This window comes from Podarcis cretensis (assembly GCF_951804945.1).
Source record: "Podarcis cretensis genome assembly, chromosome: 15".
In the NCBI taxonomy this organism is placed as follows: domain Eukaryota; kingdom Metazoa; phylum Chordata; class Lepidosauria; order Squamata; family Lacertidae; genus Podarcis; species Podarcis cretensis.
In genome coordinates, this window is record NC_137185.1 from 21,739,394 (window position 1) to 21,761,546 (window position 22,153).

The window sequence follows — 22,153 nt, forward strand, 5'->3', positions numbered from 1 at the left end:
TGATTGGCCAAATCCATATCTGCTCGGTGAGATTTATGCAACCAAGCGTCCTTATTAGGAAAGGTCAGAGCGTCTAAGTGTAAGGGAATTTAGAGTATTGTGAGCTGAATTAAGCAGAGAGAAAACCCGGAAAACCTGATTAAGGCAAATGCTGGGGATCTTGTTCTCGGGGGACTTAGTGCATTGAGACTCGTTATAAATAATACTGTGCCTAAGAGCTTATAGGCTCTGGTAACTAAATATAGAGCATGCATACAGCACACTTCCTTTTTTCTACTGTTCATCCTTTAGAAAGCTAAATATTACTTTGGATGTGGGTGTTAATGAACGGCAAAATGGAGAAAAAATATTTGTGCCTTTTAAATATAGGACTTTGTTTGTTTCCATGCAGGATTGAAACTAGGGAACTGTATTTTGCTGTTATATATGTTTTCCACTGAGAAGTGTTCCAGGGGAAGATCATGCGGATGCAACCTTTTGGTACCAAAAGTACATCTTCTGCTCTCGCCAGAGTCACTCACCTGCCTTTGGCAGCCCTCCACGATAATTAGTTTCTGCTGGGGTGAAGTTCGGGCAAAGACTATCTCTGAGTGGTTGCGCAGGATGTCGTCCAGCTGTTCTGAAGTCATGTCTTTCAGCTCCATGCCATTAACTACAGCAGCTCTGGCATCGCTGCAAAAACCAGAGGCAGTCTCAATTAAAGTTGCTGCAGCCCCGAGTTCAAAAATGGCATGCGTACATATCTTACTAAATCTAAACTGGTGTGTTAGGGAACAGCAAAAAGCTCATTTATTCAAGTTACTACACAGCATAGGAAGGAAACCTTACTCCTGAAAAATGTGGTACGGCAGATGGCCACTGACTGGTCTGGGAGCATTCAAATGGGATAAGGGGATAGATTGTTCAAAGTCTGGGATCAGGAACCTTTTTCAGCCTGAGGACCATTTTTCCTTCTAGGCAACATCTCAGGGGCCACTTGCTAGTGGTGGGTGGGACCAGAGACAAAGGTGGGTGGAGCAGCACATGTCAAGTTTACATTTGTATGGTAGGCTAGCTTCTACATATTCACACACCCTTCTCTGCCCTCCATCTGAGCAAGAGGCATTCCCAAACACATCCCAGATAGGCAAAGACACTCAATGGAGGTGGACAGTGGTGCAGATGAGAGGCATGATCCAGGGAGAGGGTGTGTGTGGCTGGGAAGGGTGTGCTGTGTGGGTCTGGTCCTGAGGACCACATAGAGAGGTTTGAATGGCTGTGTTTGACCCTTAGGTCTGAGGCTCCCCACCCCTGTTGTGAGTTATACCATCGACTGTGCATTAAAAACAGAGTAGCATGAGAACATGGGAAGAGCCTGCTGGATCAAGAATGTGGCCTATCCAGTCCAGCATCCTTTTCTCACAGTGGTGAACCAGATGCCTGTGGGAAACTCTCAAGCAGGACATGAGCACAAGAGCACCTCTCCCCTTCTGTGGTTTCCAGCAACTGGTATTCAGAAGCATTATTGCCTCCAGCTGTGGAGGCAGAGCATGGCCATTGTGACTAGCAGCCATTGGTAGACTTTCCAATTCTCTTTTAAAGCCAATCAAGCTGGCGACCACCACGGCCATAGGAACATAGTGTGATGTATTAAGAAGACAGAGAGGGTCTATGCCATCCTTACCTTCTGTTCACCTGCTCCACGGGAATTTTGAGGCGCTGGGCAATGTCTTCCACCGTCTCGCTGTTGGCTGAAATGATGCCTACACTTTTGGCAATGGCTTTGGCTGTGATTGGATGATCACCAGTGACCATGATCACCTGGGGGGGGGGAAAGGGCCAAATAAGCAGGATTCATTATCAGAAGGAGCCGAATTAAAGATACGGCTTGTAGCATCTGCCATGGTTCTTTAACCACTCCAAAAAACCGTGTGCATTGCAGGGGGTTGGACTAGATGGCCCTTAGAGTCCCTTCCAGGTTTACAATTCTATGATCAGCAATGAAGAGATAGAAACATCTGAATGAAATCTACCCACTGCTTGTACATAAAGATTTTGCATGGACATTCTCTTTCAGAAATGTATGCATATATCTGCTAATGTGCATTGACATTACATACATCCTTAATTTCTTTTTAACTTACTATACATTTGGGTGGGGCCTTTTTTAGCACAAACTCACCAGAACTCAGTTCTGGCACCTCTCAGGTGGGTGCCATTACCATTATAAGAGAAGAAGGGAGGTGTTCAGCGAGATCCAGCACCTCTCTTTCTAGAAAAATAGCACTGCATTTTGGGGAAAGTGCCACAGACATTTTGGCAATCCAGCATTTCCAACGGTGCTGGTTTTTGGAAAGCCTACCTTGATCCCTGCACTCCGACATTTGATGACAGCGTCTGGCACAGTGGATCGAGGGGGGTCAATCATTGACAAGAGCCCCACAAAGCAAAGATTGGAAGTGGGGAAGTTCATGGAGTCAGTGTCAAATGGATAGGTGTCTGGAAATTCCTCCTCTGGCAGGTACAAGTGACAGAAGCCTAGAGTTGAAAATAATAACAGCCACAACAAAATAATTAAGCAGAAGAAGCGAGAGGGGAGAAAGGACATACCATCCTACGATAACTAAAGGATTTTATTAGGTCTAATTGACCATCAAATGATCGTTATCCTGTCTCTTTAAATAGATTGCCAGCTGTCAAAACAATGGGAGTTACTGATGAGAAAGCAAGTTAAAGCCATTGTGTTTCCTAACTAGCTATCTTATTTACTGTATCGTGGATAGTAGCTAACACAGCAATGCATGCAAGGAATGCATATGAAAAACCATTAATTAGAATTTATAGTAGGAAGATGTATAGGTTCTAAGCTTTTACTTTAGGAAGCAATCACTAGGAGGACAAATAGCAGGTTTAGTCCCTACACCATGGGTAGGCAAACTAAGGCCAGGGGGCCGGATCTGGCCCAATCACCTTCTAAATCCAGCCTGCGGACGGTCTGGGAATCAGCATGTTTTTACATGAGTAGAATGTGTCCTTTTATTTAAAATGCATCTCTGGGTTATTTGTGGGGCATAGGAATTCATTCATTTTCCCCCCTTAAAAATATAGTCTAGCCCCCTACAAGGTCTGAGGGACAGTGGACAGGCCCCCTGCTGAAAGTTTGCTGACCCCTGTATCAAACTCAAGAAAATGCACCAAGCCAACAACAGTTTATATATCACTTCCCATGCTCGTTTAGCACATTCTCATAATTAAATGCCACCAAGCAGAATGGCCAAGGAGTTGGGGTTGCTTCTCTAGTATCACTGTGGTTCCAACCCACCCTCCCACCGGATTGTTGCACTTAATGTTTTGCCTGCTGCATTGCTCTCTGTGCATGTTTTTTTGCAAGTGTTCGGCTCACCTAGGACTCTCTCCCCCATGCCTCCCAGTGCCATGTAAGCCGTCTGGAATGCCTCTTTTCTCTCTGCATCCAGGGGCTCCTCTTTTCCATTAATCATGATGGTGCTGCACTTCTCCAGAATCCTTTCGGGTGCCCCTTTCATCACCAGCAGGAAGCGTTTATCATTGGGGTCCTCAGTCTCGTGGATGGAAAGCTGGAACGCAATGCAAATGCAAACGCTGAAACAAGTGCCTGGATCTAATCCCGCCTTTTGAATTTAATGCTCCCAGAGGAAGAATGGCATGGGGGGGGGGGATTGTACTGATCTGATAAACCAAGGTGGCCACCAGATATAATTCTAGACTGTGTTCACATGGCAATTTATTCTGTTTCCCTGACATTTCCCTTACTGGTAATCTCTGCTGTATATTTGAGCATTCACACAACATAAAAGCCACTTCCAGAAAAACAGTGGAATATAGCACTAGTTTCGTGCTCAACTCCATGTTATTTCCAAATCTACTTTTTTCTGGAAGCATTTAACATGGCAATGAGTGCTCAACTTGAGCTATATTCTGCTATATTTCTTGAAATGCCTTTATGTTGCGAAAGCCCAGACATAATGCAGAAATTAACAGTTAAGGAAACATCGGGTAAATGAAATAAACTCCCATATGAATTTAGCCCTAGTCTATGACAGCCTTCCTATGGTAAATATTCTACCAAGCTTTAAAGTACAGTTGTTTAAATATGGCCCATCTTCACAATGTTGCATATGTTCAAGGCAGTTGTTATTTCTGCTGTGTAGAATAGCAATCACAAAAATCCACTTCAGAAGAAGAGATTTTGTGCTGATTAGCCTCTGGGATTGCCACTGGAGTTTACATCTTATTTTTGAACATACAGTGAATTATGTGAAATTAATAACACACTTCTACTTGAGTATTGCAGCAATATTTTTTTTCCACCACAGACACAAATTCATCAGACTGGTCCTTCCAGTTTTCAGATTTTATCTTGATAGCTCATGGGGCACAACATTTTCTCTTAACAGCTCTTAAGAGACCAGTCTCTTCTCAGACATACAGCTTACCTGGAACTTGTTAGTAGAATTAAAGGGAATCTCAGTCACTTTCCTATTTCTTTTCCGGATGTCCATTATATTGCCCATAACAACTTCGGAGAACTTCAGCAAAGCTGTTTCTGAGGCATCTCCAACCACAATTCTCTGGGGGACATTTTTGAAAATTCAGTTCAGCAAAAGTGTTGCTCAGTCTCTAACCAATGGACATTACTTAGGTCACTTTGTGTTATATAGCTTGCTCCTCTGATTGCATTCTATAGCATTGTAGCAAAGTACTATCATATTTACATAAGAAGAACAATAATTGGGCAAGATTGCTATAATCATCCTTCTCCTCAGGGACTCATGCATGTAAATAAAAGCTGAGATTCTTGAGACTCTCAGAAGAGAGTGAGTTAGTGGCTGTAATCCATGAGAGATCTATAGCTGTAATGTATTCTAAATTGTCTCCTAATATTGTTGTTATAGTAGAGAAATTTCTAATCTTTTTATGGATCTTCTTGAGCAATATGACACTAAGTATTTATTTTCTTGGTTTAAAACTGATTGTTGTCAGCAAAATAAAATAACTTGATTGCTGAGTCCTCATGCTCTACCTGTAGATTAATTATCTCAACAAATGCATTGTATGAGAATTCTCATCTCGGACCTTTGACTGGAGTATGAACTGATTTTAAAATAGAGAAAATGCTTTTGATCCAGCTGTTTACATTATTGAAATCACACATAAAGAATGAGAGCGCAATGTGCTATGTTTGCTTGGACCAGAGGCCTGTTTATTGCTTGTAAATTAAATGCCTGAAAGTTCTTGTGCTAGCCTGTTTTCTCCCAATAGTGGTGTAACCATACCTATTTCTGTCACTTTAGAAGGAAACAGGACAGGGCAGATGCTATACGCAACTTACAATAAAACATCTGTTTCCAGATGAAAACCCTGGAAACCCATCAGATAATCCTCTTAAGAAAGCAGCTCTCATTGAATTAGTAAATACCTTCATGATAGGTTCACTGTCCTGTCCTGGTCTGAATTCTGCCCGATTGCAAAGGGCTACAATCCTTGACAACGCCGTCCATGTGCCAGATGTTTGGTCAAAAGTCTGGGCTGGAAAGAAAGTGGTAAAAATTATATAACGTTTCAGCAGACAGTTGCCCCACATTCTAAAATAGGAAGCAATCATGTTGTTACTCCTCCCATTCCAAAGCCTCTTGACTGATTATTTACTTGTTTGATTTTCACTGGTGTCAGCGGAGAAGATCTCATTGTCAAACCAAAGGTGGGCGACTGTCATCCTGTTCTGCGTAAGGGTCCCGGTCTTGTCAGAGCAGATGACGGAGGTAGAGCCCAGTGTCTCAACAGCTTCCAGGTTCTTTACCAGACAATTCTTCTTGGCCATTCTCTTTGCAGTTAGGGACAAAGCTACCTAAAAATGTGGGAGAAAGCACAGCACTTTAATAGCTGAAATAAATAAAAGCAGAGAAGCATTTCATACAGCTCCATACAAAGGATGATGGTAGGCTTCTCTTCCTGCTAATCCCACCTGTACACATTTTATTCTTGATCACACCCATGCACATATCAGTTCAGCAATGCTGACATCTGCAGAAGTACTCAACATGGATGAGAGGATCAGAACATGACATTTTATTTAGCAAGTGTTGATCTGCTTTTATGTCAACAAGCAGGAGGGTCTAATGTAATCATGCCCTGCTTATGGGCTTGCCATAGGCACCTGGTTGGCCACTATAAGAACAGAATACTAGGCCAGATGGTCCTCATTCAACAGAGCTTTTCTTACACTCTTATCATGTAACAGTAGTATGTCCAAGGGGCCCACTCTTACATGAATAACACTGCTAGATGATTTCCTCACATGTACAGTATTCATCAGAATAATATAATGCAAAATACATAATATAATACAAAGGAGCATAAGTAGAGCCTGCTGGATCAGGCCAACGGCCCATCTAATCCAGCATCCTAGTAAGATTCATCAGTAGCAGATCCAGGAAAAAAGGCATTCACAAGTATTTTGAATGGATATTAAAATAGAGACAAAACAAAGAAATGCAAGAAATTAGCCAAAAATATTGAGAGGTGATCAATATATAACCAAAGAGATTCAGAATAAGTTGTGGGTTTAGACAATGGAGGTGTTTTTATCCAGGAACCCAAAGTCACTCTCCACCATAGTTCCAATAGATAGTGCCAGCCTTGCCCATTAATAATTATGCACCCCCTTTTAATAATGTGTTGGAGAGGTAGAGGTCCTATGCACCCCGTTTTCAGTAGCATGTACTGTCATGAATTGTTATGCATGAGTACAAAGATACTGGTGGCTGTTGTGAGCCAGTACTTACAGTGACTGTGGCTAGCAGCCCTTCGGGCACATTGGCCACAATAATGCCAATGAGGAAGATGATGGCCTTCATGACAGTGTACTTCATGGAGACGGAAATGATGAAGAAAACCACCCCTATGGATATAGCGACAGCAGCCACAATATGGACAAAGTGCTCTATCTCGATAGCAATAGGCGTCTTCTCATTCCCAACACCAGAAGCCAGCGAAGCAATGCGTCCAATGATGGTGTTGTCACCTGTGTTGATGACCATGCCAGTAGCAGTTCCTAAGGAGAAAGTAAAATATTGATTATCAACAAACAAAATAATTTTTATTCATTTGAACACCAATGCCATTTAAAAAAAACAAAAAAATAATTGTACCCCCCCCCCAAACTTTCCAATTAATACTCCTGACTCTTTTTGATAATCCCCTCTTCTACTCTCCTTGATGTCTTAGTTCAATCAAAAATATAGCTTTTTTTCTTTGGGGAGGTCAAATGCTGCTTGGATTTCTGACTAAACAAGACAATGTGGGCATGTGTGTGTCATATTTTAAAATAAAATCATTGATTTGAATCCAAATTTTCTTTCCATGAACAGTTTATGTTATTGGAGCAGGGCTTTCCCACCTCACCATTCCTTCTGCAGGGAATTTCCTTTAGGAGACAAGGTGGTGATTGGTGTAGGATATGGTTGTGGGGGTTGCATTGCAGGTGTGAATGGATAAGCCAATGTTAGGACCCAAGACAATGTTTTTACGTTGTACACCAGCTCCACATAACTGCATATTTGGAGGGTAATGTTAGCATGTTGTTGTTAGTATTAATAGGGCACCATCAATGTACACAGTTATTTCCAGGATGTCAACCTGAACCTGCTCCCTTCCCCAGAGATCTTACAATCTAAAATTCAACAAATGGGGAGAAAAGAAAGGAAAGTCAAGAAAATGGTCTTAATAGAGTATGCCCATGCTTTCCATTATACACATAGGCTTAGTTTCAGAAGGTGATGAGGACTAAATGGTGGAATATCAGAAGGAATGAGAAAATATTGATGTTAACTCCTGCTGAAGTAGCTTTTACATAGGCACAAAATATGTGGAATTTGGATGGAATGGCACCACTGGGGGAGCCACTTAAATACGTACCTTCCAAGCAGGTTGTGGAATAGAAAGCAATGTTTTTGGTCTCCAGTGGGTTTTCATGAGTGTATTCACAGGAGCGAGATTGTGGCTCTGACTCTCCAGTGAGGGAAGAATTATCCACCTGTGGATCAGTCACAAACATTCACATCATCACATTATTATTGTATTGTCTCATCCCTATCCCTTTGTTCTGGGTCTCATGCAGGATCTCATCCATAACACCTTTTTCTCATGAGGATGAATATGCAAATTATTAATTCAGACAATTTGCATCCATAAAGAACAGACTGATTTTAGGTTTATTGACCTGGTAAGAAATCCCAGATATGTTCGCCACGCATCCTATTCACCTAACATTGTTAGATTAAGGTGTATTCACTGCAAAATGGGATAATAGCAAGCATATAATACATTACTCATTATGCAGCTGCTTTTCCCGCTGCCCCCCTTTAATTTATTCTGCCTGGGATTTACCTACTGACACGTAAGGAAAACCAAACTTTAAGTAAATGATGATGCTGTTATCACAATCACTGCAAGATTGCGTAAACAACCCATACAACGAGCAGTGATTATTGCCATAATTTTAATGATCAAGCTCTTTGTGGGAGGACAATTTCTCATACAAATTCAAAAGGAGTGTCTAATTTTAGACTCTTTTTCACTTAGCTGTTGAGTTATCCTTTCTTTGAACATGCCTCTTCACGTCCCTGGTGTGTAGAAAGAGGCTGGGTTTTCTCTTTCTCTTTTCTTTGGCTCAAAACTGGGTTTTGTTTTGTTCCTACCTTGCAGCCCTGACTGGTGATTATCCGGATGTCGGCTGGTATCCTGTCTCCACCTTTGATTTCCACAATGTCACCCACTACCAGTTCTTCTGCCGAAATTTCTTTTTTTTCTGCATCTCTGAGGACAAGGGCTCGCTGGTAAGAAAAAAACAAAATGAAACAGATAAAGTCAGGTGGAACTCTTAGACTGATTATTGTACACATGCAATTGCTGGAATATATTCAGTGGTCTGAGCTACTTGGAGATCTGCATATGGTAACTAGGAGCAGGATTCAATTAAACAATTGTGCTAGCAGGAGCCAGCACATAGACTCCTCCAAATGCAATGGGGCTTCTCTCCCCACTTTGCCCCCCCCAAAAAAAAACAGCTGGGTGTGTGTCTGGAGAACGTCCAGAGCAGTCCACAAGAGAAAGAGAGGGGAGATCTTTCCATTAGGCAACCTGAAATATTTGTGCTGACAACACAAGAGGAAGAATGTGATGCCTGCTTCCAACCTATATGTCCTACTTTACACTGAAGTCTTCTGCATGGAAGACTATCCAGAAGACATTCCCTCTTTGATGGGCTGTCTGATCTAAGTCAGGTTTGAAGATTAAAAACTCCAGGAAGGAAGAGTGGAGCTTGAAGATGCCCTTTGACATTTAGCAGCTGAACAGCAACAGGTTGAGCAGGCGCACAGAGGACCTAGTCAAAGTTTTCGCCGCTATGCTGGTATTGTTTTCCCATTAAAATTATGGTAATACTTTCTAATTTTTCATCTATATGCATTTTATGGAAACCTGTGTTCTCTTTTGTCCCCCTTGTTGGGGTCATGCATTTCCTCTCTTTAAGCAATGTGGCCACCCTAATTCTACCATTTTGTCTGCACATTGGTATGTTCTCTAATATGGTGGCAAATACTCTTTACAATGACTACCTGGTTTTTAAATACATTGATATTCTGAGCACTACCGAAGACTCACCTGTGGGATCATTTTACCAAAGCTGGCCATGATGTTCGTGCTTTTAGCTTCTTGATAATAAGCAAACATCCCAGTGAGGACAACCACCAGCGCAAGGACCACTCCCAGGTAGAGCTGAATGATTAAAAGATGATTCAAGTTAGCTTAAAAACAGCAAGACTTTTACCATTTCCCACTTGGTGCAAAATAATTTTGTAACTGCACTCAAGAAACAGTGTGAATGCACTTGTTTAAACAGCAAGGAGAAGAGCAATACCTAGCATATTATCAGCGAAACGCTTCAGAGATTTATAGGCAAGACGTATTGCACAAACATACGGAGGACACATATAGCTGAATGACAACAGGTGGTCTTCAGGGTCTGCACCAGGTCATTCAATTCTGACCAAGATACATTGGTTTAGAAATTGTGCTAAGGTAAAGGTAAAGGTACCCCTGCCCATACGGGCCAGTCTTGACAGACTCTGGGGTTGTGCGCCCATCTCACTTAAGAGGCCAGGGGCCAGCGCTGTCCGGAGACACTTCCGGGTCACGTGGCCAGCGTGACAAAGCTGCATCTGGCGAGCCAGAGCTGCACACGGAAACGCCGTTTACCTTCCCACCGGTAAGCGGTCCCTATTTATCTACTTGCACCCGGAGGTGCTTTCGAACTGCTAGGTTGGCAGGCGCTGGGACCGAGCAGCGGGAGCGCACCCCGCCGCAGGGATTCGAACCGCCAACCTTTCGATCGGCAAGTCCTAGGCGCTGAGGCTTTAACCCACAGCGCCACCTGCTGAAATTGTGCTAAAACCATACAAATGCCAAAGCTTATATAAGAATTCCAGACAGCTATTTAATCAGGAATGTGAAAGTGTGGTTTTTCTTAATTTTTGCAATGGTTTTCCATTGGGTGGTGAGGGGGAAAACAGTCCCCTACCATTGGGTGGAATGAGGCTTAAGTGTCATGGAAGGGCAGTAAGTTGTTAGTTAATTTATTGTGGTTTGTTCTTTTTTTTGCATTTATACCCCACAGGTTTTTTCCAAGGTGGCATATACATGGCTCTTTCTTTCTCCTCATTTAATCCCCACAGCAACCCTGTGAGATAGATTAGACTGAGAGGAAGCGATTGGTCCAAGGTCACCCAATGAGCATCATGGCTGGGTCAGCATTTGAACCAGGGTCTCCCAGGTCCAAGTCTGGCTCTTGTAGGAGTTCCACCTCAGGTGCCCAAATTCCTTGAGTGGCCTTGGGTACCATGCTCCTTGACTTGGGGGTAAAGAGAACCACGGGTGACACCCATGAGAATTACATAAAGCACAATAAACCTGCAATAATACTTACATTGTTAAATGCCCCGGCATCATGATGAAGATACTGAATCCCGAAGGCAATCCAGCACAGTATAGCTCCAATCCACAAGAGGATGGAAAACCCTCCTACCATCTGCTTGAGAAACTTGATGATTTCAGGAGTAGATTTAGGAGGAGTAAGTGCATTGGGGCCATCTCGGGCCAGAACCTCTGCAGCTCTTGAGCTTGGAAGACCCTGTAGGAGACACAAAGCACATAGTTGGGATTAGGGATGGAAGAGGATCTTCTGCTCTGCCAACTTTTTGCAGCAGATCTGACACTCCCAAATGCTTGTCCTTGGAAACACATTACACACTTCCCCAGGTTTTGCAATGCAGGAAAGGGAGCAAAGAAATGTGTGTTTTGCATTAAAAGTGTGTATAAAATGCAACATTTTTCAGAAAATAAAAAGCATCTGTGTATAATTTCTGACAAAACACAGACTCTTTGTGCCTTCATTAACACACACACACACAAAGGTACTAAATGGGCATTTGAATGAGTGCCAGCAGAACTGAAAAGGGGTGGCATTATTAGGTCATTCAGTCCATTCTGAGTTTAAATTAGAAATCCTGAAAGAGCACAGCCTATGTTCAAAAGTGAATTTTAAGTGCCATAATTTATTTTTTAAAAAACTTGACAAAATGGTTGATGTACCCAGCAGTCTAAATGTTAAAGTCTACGTAAATTTATGCCCTGCTTCATCCTGAAGACTAAGACCAGATAATTACAGCTGATGGTTGCAATATACCCCATGAAGCATGCAACTGCGTAAATACTATTGGTGCAAAAACACCAATACTCTTCCCAGAAATAGCACAAATACTGTTTCCGGCACCATCCTTGAATTAAGTGAATTATAATGCTTGCTGCCTACTTATATGTGGGCCTGTTGTTGATGACTGCCTCTTGCCCATATTCACTTACTTTAGTGATGCTTGTGCCATATTTATCTTCTAGTTCTTCAATGCTGAGTTTGTGATCATCCTAAAGCAGCAAAAAAGAGAGAGATTAACAAGCTTTGCTTTTTTAAAGAACAACACGGGGCTTTCAGAAATTGTATGCCACAGTCAACACTTTATTTGCACATTGGAACATTCAGGCACTGGGTGCAGCTTAAACTTTTTGAAACCCAGCAAATAATTTTTTTCTAGTCTTATTAAAACTCTTCAGCTTAATATGAAATTCTGCTGTGCTTTTTGCCCATGCAGCAACCTTTGAGTTCATCTTGTGTTTTGCTTTCGGAAAAATTCAGTGGAAGCTAGCCGTACTGCTTGCTCAATATGAGCTGGCTGATAACTTGTCACTCTGCCTGTTCAGATTCATCAAGAGAAGAAGATCCATAGTTAATCTGTGATTGATTGATTTTTTAATACATACTTGTAAACCTATGTGGAGCTGTTGGCTTAAAGAGGCATTGCATTTGAGGACAATGGCCCCATTTGTATCTTTAAGATTTAACGCCATCCAGTTAGTTGTGGAATGTAAGGAAAACCATTGGATTAGCAAATCTGAAAGGATATCTTTTTATATAAGCATCTCAAACAGCTGATTGTACAATCTTTTCTTGGAAAGCACTGAACGAGAGCCACAGCTGTTGTTGTTTTTTGTAGGCTCCTCCATTGTTTTTGTACAACATAATGTGTCACAGGGATTAAGGAAGACTTCTTAATAAAGCTAGCTATGACTTAACTGTGAGGCAAGTCATTGCTCAGTGCTTCAGCCCATCATTCAGATCGCATGACTAATCCCTAAGATATGCAGAGATGAAATTAGAAAGCTGCCTTACACCGAGTCAGATCACTGGTTCATCTAGTTCAGTACTGTCTGCACTCCCTAGCAGGGGTTCTCCTGGGTTTCAAGCAAGGGGTCATTCCTAGTCCTACCTGGAGATGCTGGGAATTGGGCTTAGGGTCTTTTGCATGCAAAGCACATGCTCCACCACTGAGCTATGGCCCTTCCCCAAATGGCATTTAGCACAACTGGGGGAAAACCAATGCTTACAAATCACAGGCTGCACTAGAGGTACATCATCATACCCACATCCCACCCCCCACTGCAGTGAAACTTACAGCATCACATGGACTGACACAAGCACAATGAAAATGTTTCACACAGGTATGTACTTGTAATGGAAGAACTTTGGCACTGGTGCACCAGGAGCTAAAGGTCAGGGTAAGAATCATGTATGTTGTTACTCAGTTTGACATGGCATTCACCCTCTTCTGATAAATAAGAGGTTCAAAGCAGTAGTATGAAAAGTCAGGAGAGCTGAAACCAAGAACTGACATCTCTTCCGACTTGCTTCACTTTTCAAGCAAATGGTATTGGCCTTCTGATTAAATCTTGGGTGTAGCTTAACAAGACGGGACTTGGCATGAAGGAAGAAGAAAAGTAGAGATTCCACTGATAATTTCTCCATAGCAGAAGGAAGAGGAGGGATTGCACAGCTTTTTCAGAGACAAACAAGACAGTTCCTTGACTGACTGACTGGCTGACTTTACATAAATCCATGATATTGTAGTGAGAGGGCCACTGCGCCCTTTCCTGATATGCAGATCTAACATGCATGTTGTCTGGGCAGGAAGGGGCTTTTGGCTGTTCTAGCTGAGTGGCCCATTCCTTGTCATACTGATGCCTTTTCCACTGGGCCACTGTTCTTCTCCTTTTCAACATAGCTTCAGAGCAAGGGAGTGGATCCCTAAAACTCCAGGATCCTCCAGCTGGCTGGAGGTGGCAGCTTAATAAAAGAAGGGCAATGACCCACATTTGCCTACCTAATTGAAATGCAATTAGTCAGTGTTCATAAAATCAGTGTTGAAAGATTAAATGCACTACGGGAACACTGCTGGTAGAGCAATACAAAACAGTGTGCCTTTGTTGGCCTTTGGAGCATGTATTTTATAAAGGTAATTAACGATTTCCCATTCAAGACTGAAAGATCTGCACTACAATCTGTCCCGATTTCCCCAAGAAAACTATTGATTAGGACTTTGGTTTCAGCCTATCTGCTCTGTCCCGGGACAGCTTAACAAGGAAGTATGGAGCAGCCTGAAGTCACTTACCAAGTCCAATTCTTTTTTCAGGTCCTCGGTGTTCTTCTTTTTCTTATTCCCTTTCAAATCTTTGTACTTTTCATCTCCTTTGTCTGCTTTTTCCAAATCCTTTTCTCCACTGATCTCAATAGAGTAGATGTCAAGCTTTTTCTGAAATGTAAATGAGCAGAGATGGGTTGAGTTATAATAATAATAATAATAATAATTTATTATTTATACCCCGCCCATCTGGCTGGGCCTCCCCAGCCACTCTGGGCGGCTTCCAAAAGAATATTAAAATACTATGATACATCAAACATTAAAAGCATCCCTGAACAGGGCTGCCTTCAGATGTCTTCTAAAAGTCTGGTAGTTGTTGTTCTCTTTGACATCTGGTGGGAGGGCATTCCACAAGGAGGGCGCCACTACCGAAAAGGCCCTCTGCCTGGTTCCCTGTAACTTGGCTTCTCGCAGTGAGGGAACCGCCAGAAGGCCCTTGGTGCTGGACCTCAGTGTCCGGGTAGAACGATGGGGGTGGAGACGCTCCTTCAGGTATACTGGACCGAGGCCATTTAGGGCTTTAAAGGTCAGCACCAACACTTTGAATTGTGCTCGGAAACGTACTTAGCATTATGGGTTTGTCATAAGGGGGCAGCAGAAATACCCAACAGTCAGGGAGCAGGGCAAGTGGTACAATTCCACTCCAGTGTTTCAACCTCCCTTCTGATTTAACATGGAGCATTTCTAAAATTAATTCTGGAATGTGCAGTTAAGCTGAAACTTTTCACTGTCAGCCTTTTTATTATCTGCCTTACTGATATGCACAAGTGAACATGTGATGAAACATAGTGCATGCACTCAGATGCGCCCCATTGGGTGCATCAATATGATCTTTGGTGCTATGTTTTATCAATGCACACATCAGTAAACTAGTGGGGAGAAAAAGTAAGAACAAAGGTTAGGAAATAAAAGCTGTGGCAAGCCATGCATATGCTCAGAAATCAAAATGGAATTATGGTACATTCCTAAGGCATTGGTGCCTCTCTGAAGAAAAGACCAGGTAATTTGGCTCCTTAATATCCAGAGAGTGTTTGGGACATGTTTTTAATAACCTAACCTCTTTTTTAAAAAAGCAAAACACAAAAAACCTTTTCAGATTGTTGCTTTCTAACTGATATTCTCATTAGTTCCCAGTAAGCTAACCATCACTGTCGCATGTCTTCCTCCCTCTCAAATAAACACGCACACAACTTTACAAATATTCTGCAGAGCCTGAAATAAGAAATGGTCCAAATTGAAGAAGTCATCTATATTAAAACTGAACTTATTCCACAAAGTCAATAAGCAATGCTTAATAATTTGGATATGTTTAGCCATAAATAATGAGCGACATGAGATTTTAAAATTATCATAATGCTGACCCCCATCTCAGTGAGAAATTCAGAGTCAGATTCCAGAGGAGATGCTTTGTTTAGTTTTAAAGTAGAAAATATCTATGACCAACAGTGTAGACATTATTAAATATGATAGTTTGGGGGGGTCACCAATGTGGTGCCCCTTCACCTACAGATGCCTTCCCTGGCACCCACAAGCTTCCCTTTGTCTGAAATCAGTCTTGAAAGAGGCATTGGTCGCCAATAGAATAGGCTGCAATGTGTGTGCGTTGCCCACAACATTGTTGTTTCAAATCACAAATCTTGGCTACTTCTTAGTATTACCTCTTCCAGATAACTCCTGACTGAGCCATTGACCCAACCCTTCTTGTCAATCTACACAAGCTATTGGTAGTTGCCCCACCCATTCTATTCTGCAATGGACATTGCCCCACCCATTCCAATTAATTTGGATGTATAGATATGCCATTGTTCTCTGTTACCTCTTTTCCAATAGCTTGCCCTGCTCCAAAGACTGGCTTCCTGTTTTCATCTCAGCTCATCAACTTTTATATACATAGCTTTCCAGATCATAATTGGCCCATAAACTGCATGCTGTTCTGTAGAATAGCCAGCTTATTGGCTGACCCCATTCCTTAGCAGATTCTTTGAGGATTACATTACTGAGTTTAAACAAAAAAAAAATTCCTTCCAGTAGCACCTTAAAGACCAACTAAGTTAGTTCTTGGTATGAGCTTTCGTGTGCATGCACACTTCTTCAGATATGGTATCTGAAGAAGTGTGCATGCACACGAAAGCTCATACCAAGAACTAACTTAGTTGGTCTTTAAGGTGCTACTGGAAGGAATTTTTTTTTTGTTTTGACTATGGCAGACCAACACGGCTACCTATCTATTACTGAGTTTGTAAGGCATAGTCATACCTGGTGATTGAGGATCAGGTCATAGCTTGCTTATTGGCACAGAGCTGAGCTCAGAACATGTGTGCACTTCAATGTCTTCAGATAACATACTTTTAGTAACAATATTAAAAATATAAATCAAATTTGTTTTTGTTTTCCCAAACCTATGTGTCTATCAGCTAGACCTGTCCTGATTGCATTATAAACTTAGGGCCCACTCATACCTTGGCTTATTGTGCTTTGTGAGCCCCTCCTTCAATTCCCCCTCATCCAAGTGGCATTCTTCTCCAACTTCTGGTGGCCCATACTTTTGCCTCCTCTTAATTCCAGAGATTCTCTATGCTTTAAAAACTGAATACGAGAGCTACAAAATTTGCATGGGGAATCTCCAGATCTAGGGAGGAGGAAGTGTGGGGTAGACATAGTTGGAGGAGAACACCACATGGGTGAAGGGAAATTTAAGCAGACACAAGGAGTTCACAATCCACATTAAACTGAGGTATGAAAAGGCTCCAATACTCAGGATTCTCTACCAAATTGGAACTGAAATGACAGCAAGAATTACACAAGTAATTCGATTTATGCAAGTATAATTATTCTGTTTGGGTTTTCTTGGCATTCCAGAAACCAGCAAAAACATTGGTATCTGTTTATCCTTAACTGCCATCCTATTTCCATTATTTGAAAGTAATTTTCTGGTGCTGCTCCTTCCCAGCCACTTGACTCTCATCTATTTCTGTTGCTTTCTGACTCTTTCCATGTTGCCTGCAGAATAAAGTTTGCAGACTTGCTGATCTTGGATAGCACCAGTTCTGTGTTCTACAGCTCCTGGTATACTGTGGGTGCCATTTTGATATTTAGTTAGCAGAGGATAGATCAGGCTTCCTCAAACTCGGCTCTCCAAATGTTTTTGGCCTACAACTCCCATGATCCCTAGCTAGCAGGACCAGTGGTCAGGGATGATGGGAATTGTAGTCTCAAAACATCTGGAGGGCCGAGATCGAGGAAACCTGGGATACATATCAACAACCTTGTGCACTGTGGGATATTTCCCACTACAGTGGTACCTCGGGTTACATACTCTTCAGGTTACAGACGCTTCAGGTTACAGACTCCACTAACCCAGAAATATTACCTCGGGTTAAAAACTTTGCTTCAGGATGAGAACAGAAATTGCACAGCAGTGGTGCGGCGGCAGCAGGAGGCCCCATTAGCTAAAGTGGTGCTTCAGGTTAAGAACAGTTTCAGGTTAAGAATGGACCTCCGGAACAAATTAAGTTATTAACCCGAGGTACCACTGTATTAAGGTGGGCTCTCTCTCTCTTTTTGCAATTGATCAACTTAGCTGAATGGCCCTTTAAACCCTATTTGGTATTTTAATCTCTGGAATAAGTTATGAGGATTCTTTCAACTTGACACCTCAGTAACATTGCTGATAGTTTGATTCTTGCTGGGGAAAACAAATCAGTTTAAGCACTCTTGGTTTTGGAATGCGACATGCAGCAGAATCATATAGATTTACTCAGAAGTAAGTCCTAGTGAGCTCAGGAAAAGGACCAAAGCTCAACATCTGAACATGTGCTTTCCAGATCCCATGGCCAATCCTTAACCCCTCCAGTTAAAAGAGTCAGGTGATGTGAAATGCATCTGTCCTGGAGAGCCACTTGCCAGTCAGAATACAAAATACTGGGCAAGCAGGTGAACAACTTGAGAACACCAGATTTTGTAGGGTTTCTGGTGCTAAACTGCTATCAGCCTGATCAGCAATCTGTGATAGAAATTCACTAAGAATCCTGTGTATGTGTAGTAAATTACAAATACACACAAACCTGTTCCTCTCCTCCCATCCAATTATAAAGGTTAAAGTTCTACACAAAGATGCAGAAGAATTTAATCTCTTACATCTCCATATGAAATAACTTTTCCGTTTGCCACAGAACTAAGGTTGCAAGACTCACGTCTACTCAGAAGTAAGTCCTATTGAGGTCCCAGGTAAGTGGGATTAGGATTGCAGCCTAAAAGTTGCCTCCAATGCTAGTTCTCCTCAAAATAGACTCACTGAAGTTAATGAGCCTATTAATTTCAGTGAGTGAGTGGATACATCCCTGACCTTAATCAAGAAATTGTCTTCTCTTCTTAAAAATTTCCCAAAGTATTGGGAAAGAAGAGGACAGGCATATTTCAATTATTAGAAGCCAACTGCTCCCAGAACTGAAGAGAAACCAGCTATGGAATATCTGCTGTCTTTATCCCTTATTTACTCACCTTCCCCATGGTAGACTTCCTCTTTCTTTGACCTGGTGGAGCAATGGATGTCTCTCAGCCAAATAAATGTACCAAGTGAAGGCTCTTGGGTGAAAAAGTCAAGAGCCAATGAGCTCTGAGAGGGAGCAATGCTGGAACACAAGCTCACAGGGCTTGTAGCCTCCAGGAGAGTTAATGTTAGCTGGCTTCTTGTCCACACTTAAGCATCCTCTAGACAGGACAGGCTCACCTTCCAGAGCCCTGTGGGAAGAGACTGCTGCCTGCTGGCCCTTATGAATGTTGCCAAGCCACACCTCTTTAGCTGTCTGAGGCCAGCCCATTCTCTGCTTCATCAAATAGTAGGTGGAAAAATACCTCAGTAATGGGCATATGAGTTCCAGGTCAGGGCTTCTAATTACGCTTTGGCAATACTTTTTCCTCCACGAGGAAGCAAGGGCAACTTAGCATCTTTTGATCTACTCATGAGCTTCCTTCAAGACATCACTTTGACTCCCTGCTTTGTTCTAAAGGAAATCAATCCCCACACTTCATTGCCTTCCTTTCCAGATGTGCTGGGAGTACAAGGAGAGAGGAGAGATGGCTTAAAGTAATTTGTGGACTGTCATAGGTCTGGCAACACCTAGTTGGGCTCATCTGCATCATTGTAATTCAAGATACTTAGAAAATGCTAGGATTCTTTTTGCAGCCCTTAAATCTTAAGAATGCAAGCCACAAGACTTTACAAGAGCAAGCAATCACAAGGCAGAGTTATATATTTTTTTCAGGGTTGATGTTGTAGTATTCAGCAGTTCTCTAAGAGGAATGGAACCTGCTCCGGGTGGGGGGAAGATTTATTACTTATTTTAAAACTGAGTGATGTTTATCAGCAAACCAGGAAAGATCAGTTTCCTAAAGTCTAAGGCATTTATGCTAAGGCAAGAGAAATCAAGTAAAAGTGTAATGAATGTTTTGTTCACAACAGGGCAATCAGTGGGAAAGAAGAGTCTAGCAGATTTCCTTATTTCTTATTTCAGTGTATACCTACTGGGATTATAGAACAAAAAATGCTGTTTGTTGTGTGAATTGGGGCTCCTTTGCATTTTCTCAATCTGTTGCTGATTAGTTGCATTGGGTCGCCCCAAATTTTAGGACAGAGGGAGAAAAAAATATGTCTCTGTCCATTATTTCCAAATTCAGAACTTTATAAACCTCATTCACAGGGGTAGCCAACATGGTGCCCTTCAGATGTCAGACTACAGTTCTGATCATTCCTGACCATTGACCATGCTAGTTGGAGCTATTGGGATTTGTAATGAATAACATCTGATAAGCATCATGTTATCTACACCTGCCTTCATGGTCCCCTTATTCTTTAGTCTGAACTAAAGAGCCCTCAAATGCTTTAGCTTTTACTTATAGGGAAAGTTCTTCACTGTTACAATCATTTCACAATTCAGTTATGTTCATATTTGTGCAGAAGACACTGTGTTCACTGAAACCTATTCCCAGGGAAGGATTGTAGCCTCAGTTGTGACTTTCTCAACTCTGCACTGTTTCTGAGATGGGGCAACTAAAATTATACCAAATATTCAATATATCATTGGTGTATTGGTTCAGGAAGAGCAGATTAGGTTTGCATTAAAATGTGAGCTGAGCTGAATTAATTCCTGGATTTATACTAAGGTATTGTAGCATCAATAGTTCTATCACTTTCACCATCAATATCCTCATTAATAACTACATAATGTAAACTCCATCCTTGTCTGTTTCACTTCCGCTGTAAACTGCATGGGTGTTTTTCTCTGAGCTGTCCACCATGACCCCAATCTCTTTTGCAGGAAATATACATGTCCAATTTAGACCCTAGAAATGTATGAAATGAGGATTTTCCCTATATACTTCATATATAAGAAATAAGTCTCATTCTTCATTCCCATACATTGATTCCCTTTTACCTTTCTGTTTGCTCATTTATATGGTGTTGAGACAACTTGTGGAGTACTTCACATCATGATAATTTGGTTATTTCACTGCTCACCTTTGACTCCAGATCATTTAAAAAAAAACCCCACTGATGATACTTGGGAACCCTTACTGCTTCATTTCCTCCTTTGTAAACATTGCCTGTTGGCTATATAATCAACCTCTACCAATTTACTTGGGAAAGAGATTAGCTCAACAGATCTGTAGCTTCCTGGTTCCTAGTCCTCTGTTATGGAAACTGATTTTGATCATCCCCTTGGTGCCCCACTAAGTCATGTGGGGGCTTACAGAGACCATTACCTTTCCAGTTGTGGCACCTTGCTTGCAAAAATATCTCCCAGGGAAGCTTTGGGCAGCTCAATACATTTTGCGGCCTTAAGCAAAGGAAAAGATGGTATCACTTCTCCATTACATGTACAGAAGCCAACTGGAGTAGAAGCTGACTCTTACATCAATGGTAGTGACATCACCATGTCCTCCGGCATCTGCAAGGGCAGCAGACTGATTTAGGGGTCACAGTGTTGGCCACACAGAGGGGAGCAGTTACTCTCACTGCTACCCACACAAACACACCCTCAGCAATTTGCTCCTCAGAGTCTTCCTTCGCATTCATTATTATTATCTTCCTTTCTTTTTCTTTTTTGGCCAGAATTCTTGCTCTTTTTAATTTCCTTCATTTGTACAAAACATACTTTTTTAACAAAAGCTCAGCCTTTTATAGCTTCCTTATTGAGCTATGCTGGTATCAGGACCAGATTTAGGTCTGATGAGGCCCTAAGCTACTGAAGGTAATAGGGCCCTTTATATGTCCAGCTGTCCTTTGTCAACAACAAATTGTCTCTGTTTTTTGTGTTGAATATATGCTATATGGTAATTTATGGACCTAATAGGTATCTAAAGCCACATAACAAAATACATACATCATAGAAGCCTACACAACACAAAACACTGCTGCTGTATGTAGGTTTTCTTTTATTTGTTTTTTATCTTATATTTTGGAAATGTATACCCAGTTGTTGTTTTTCCTTTAATTTTTTTGGGGGTGCCCCAGGAGAGTGGGGCCCTAAGCTATAGCTTGTTTAGCTTATATGTAAATCCAGCCCTGGCTGGTATCCATGTGCCCTTTTTACTCATACTATCAAGGCTTTTGTCATACTGTTTTTAAATAACCTCCTGGCTTCCTGAAGAGATTCAACACTCTGGACTTCTCCTTCAACTCCTTTTTAACCCACTACCTTATTTTAGAGAAATCCCATCTTCTGACATTTCCCCTTAATATTCCCTTTTCTGGTAATTCCTAGTGGTGAATTAATGGTGATTCCCAGTGGTTTCCAGCTCAATAGTTACATCTCTAATAACTGGAGCCTGGATACCACTCTCTATAAAATGAATGCCCATCTCCTCTTGCTAAGTGTTCTATAGGACAGTGGGACACAGGCCGCACTGTGTTCTAAACCACTGAGCCTCTTGGGCCTGCCGATCAAAAGGTCGGCAGTTTGAATCCCCATGGTGGGGTGAGCTGCCGTTGCTCTGTCCCAGCTCCTGCAAACCTAGCAATTCAAAGACACACCAGTGCAGGTAGATAA

General features: G+C 41.9%; 1 protein-coding gene across 1 annotated transcript in view; it reads right to left on the bottom strand.

The window, feature by feature from the left end:
• Positions 1–18,864, bottom strand: part of ATP12A (ATPase H+/K+ transporting non-gastric alpha2 subunit) — a 25,616-nt gene extending 6,752 nt beyond the window's left edge. Inside the window, exons 1-15 of the mRNA XM_079954501.1 lie at positions 18,606–18,864; positions 14,076–14,216; positions 11,938–11,997; positions 11,003–11,206; positions 9,682–9,795; positions 8,718–8,852; positions 7,936–8,053; positions 6,804–7,072; positions 5,668–5,866; positions 5,438–5,547; positions 4,455–4,589; positions 3,383–3,575; positions 2,342–2,517; positions 1,664–1,800; positions 522–672 (exon numbers count right to left, since the gene is read on the bottom strand). Coding sequence (XP_079810627.1) covers positions 522–672; positions 1,664–1,800; positions 2,342–2,517; positions 3,383–3,575; positions 4,455–4,589; positions 5,438–5,547; positions 5,668–5,866; positions 6,804–7,072; positions 7,936–8,053; positions 8,718–8,852; positions 9,682–9,795; positions 11,003–11,206; positions 11,938–11,997; positions 14,076–14,216; positions 18,606–18,614 — 2,151 coding nt within the window. The 5' untranslated portion in view covers positions 18,615–18,864. The remainder of the gene's footprint in view (positions 1–521; positions 673–1,663; positions 1,801–2,341; positions 2,518–3,382; positions 3,576–4,454; positions 4,590–5,437; positions 5,548–5,667; positions 5,867–6,803; positions 7,073–7,935; positions 8,054–8,717; positions 8,853–9,681; positions 9,796–11,002; positions 11,207–11,937; positions 11,998–14,075; positions 14,217–18,605) is intronic.
• Positions 18,865–22,153: the final 3,289 nt, after the last annotated feature.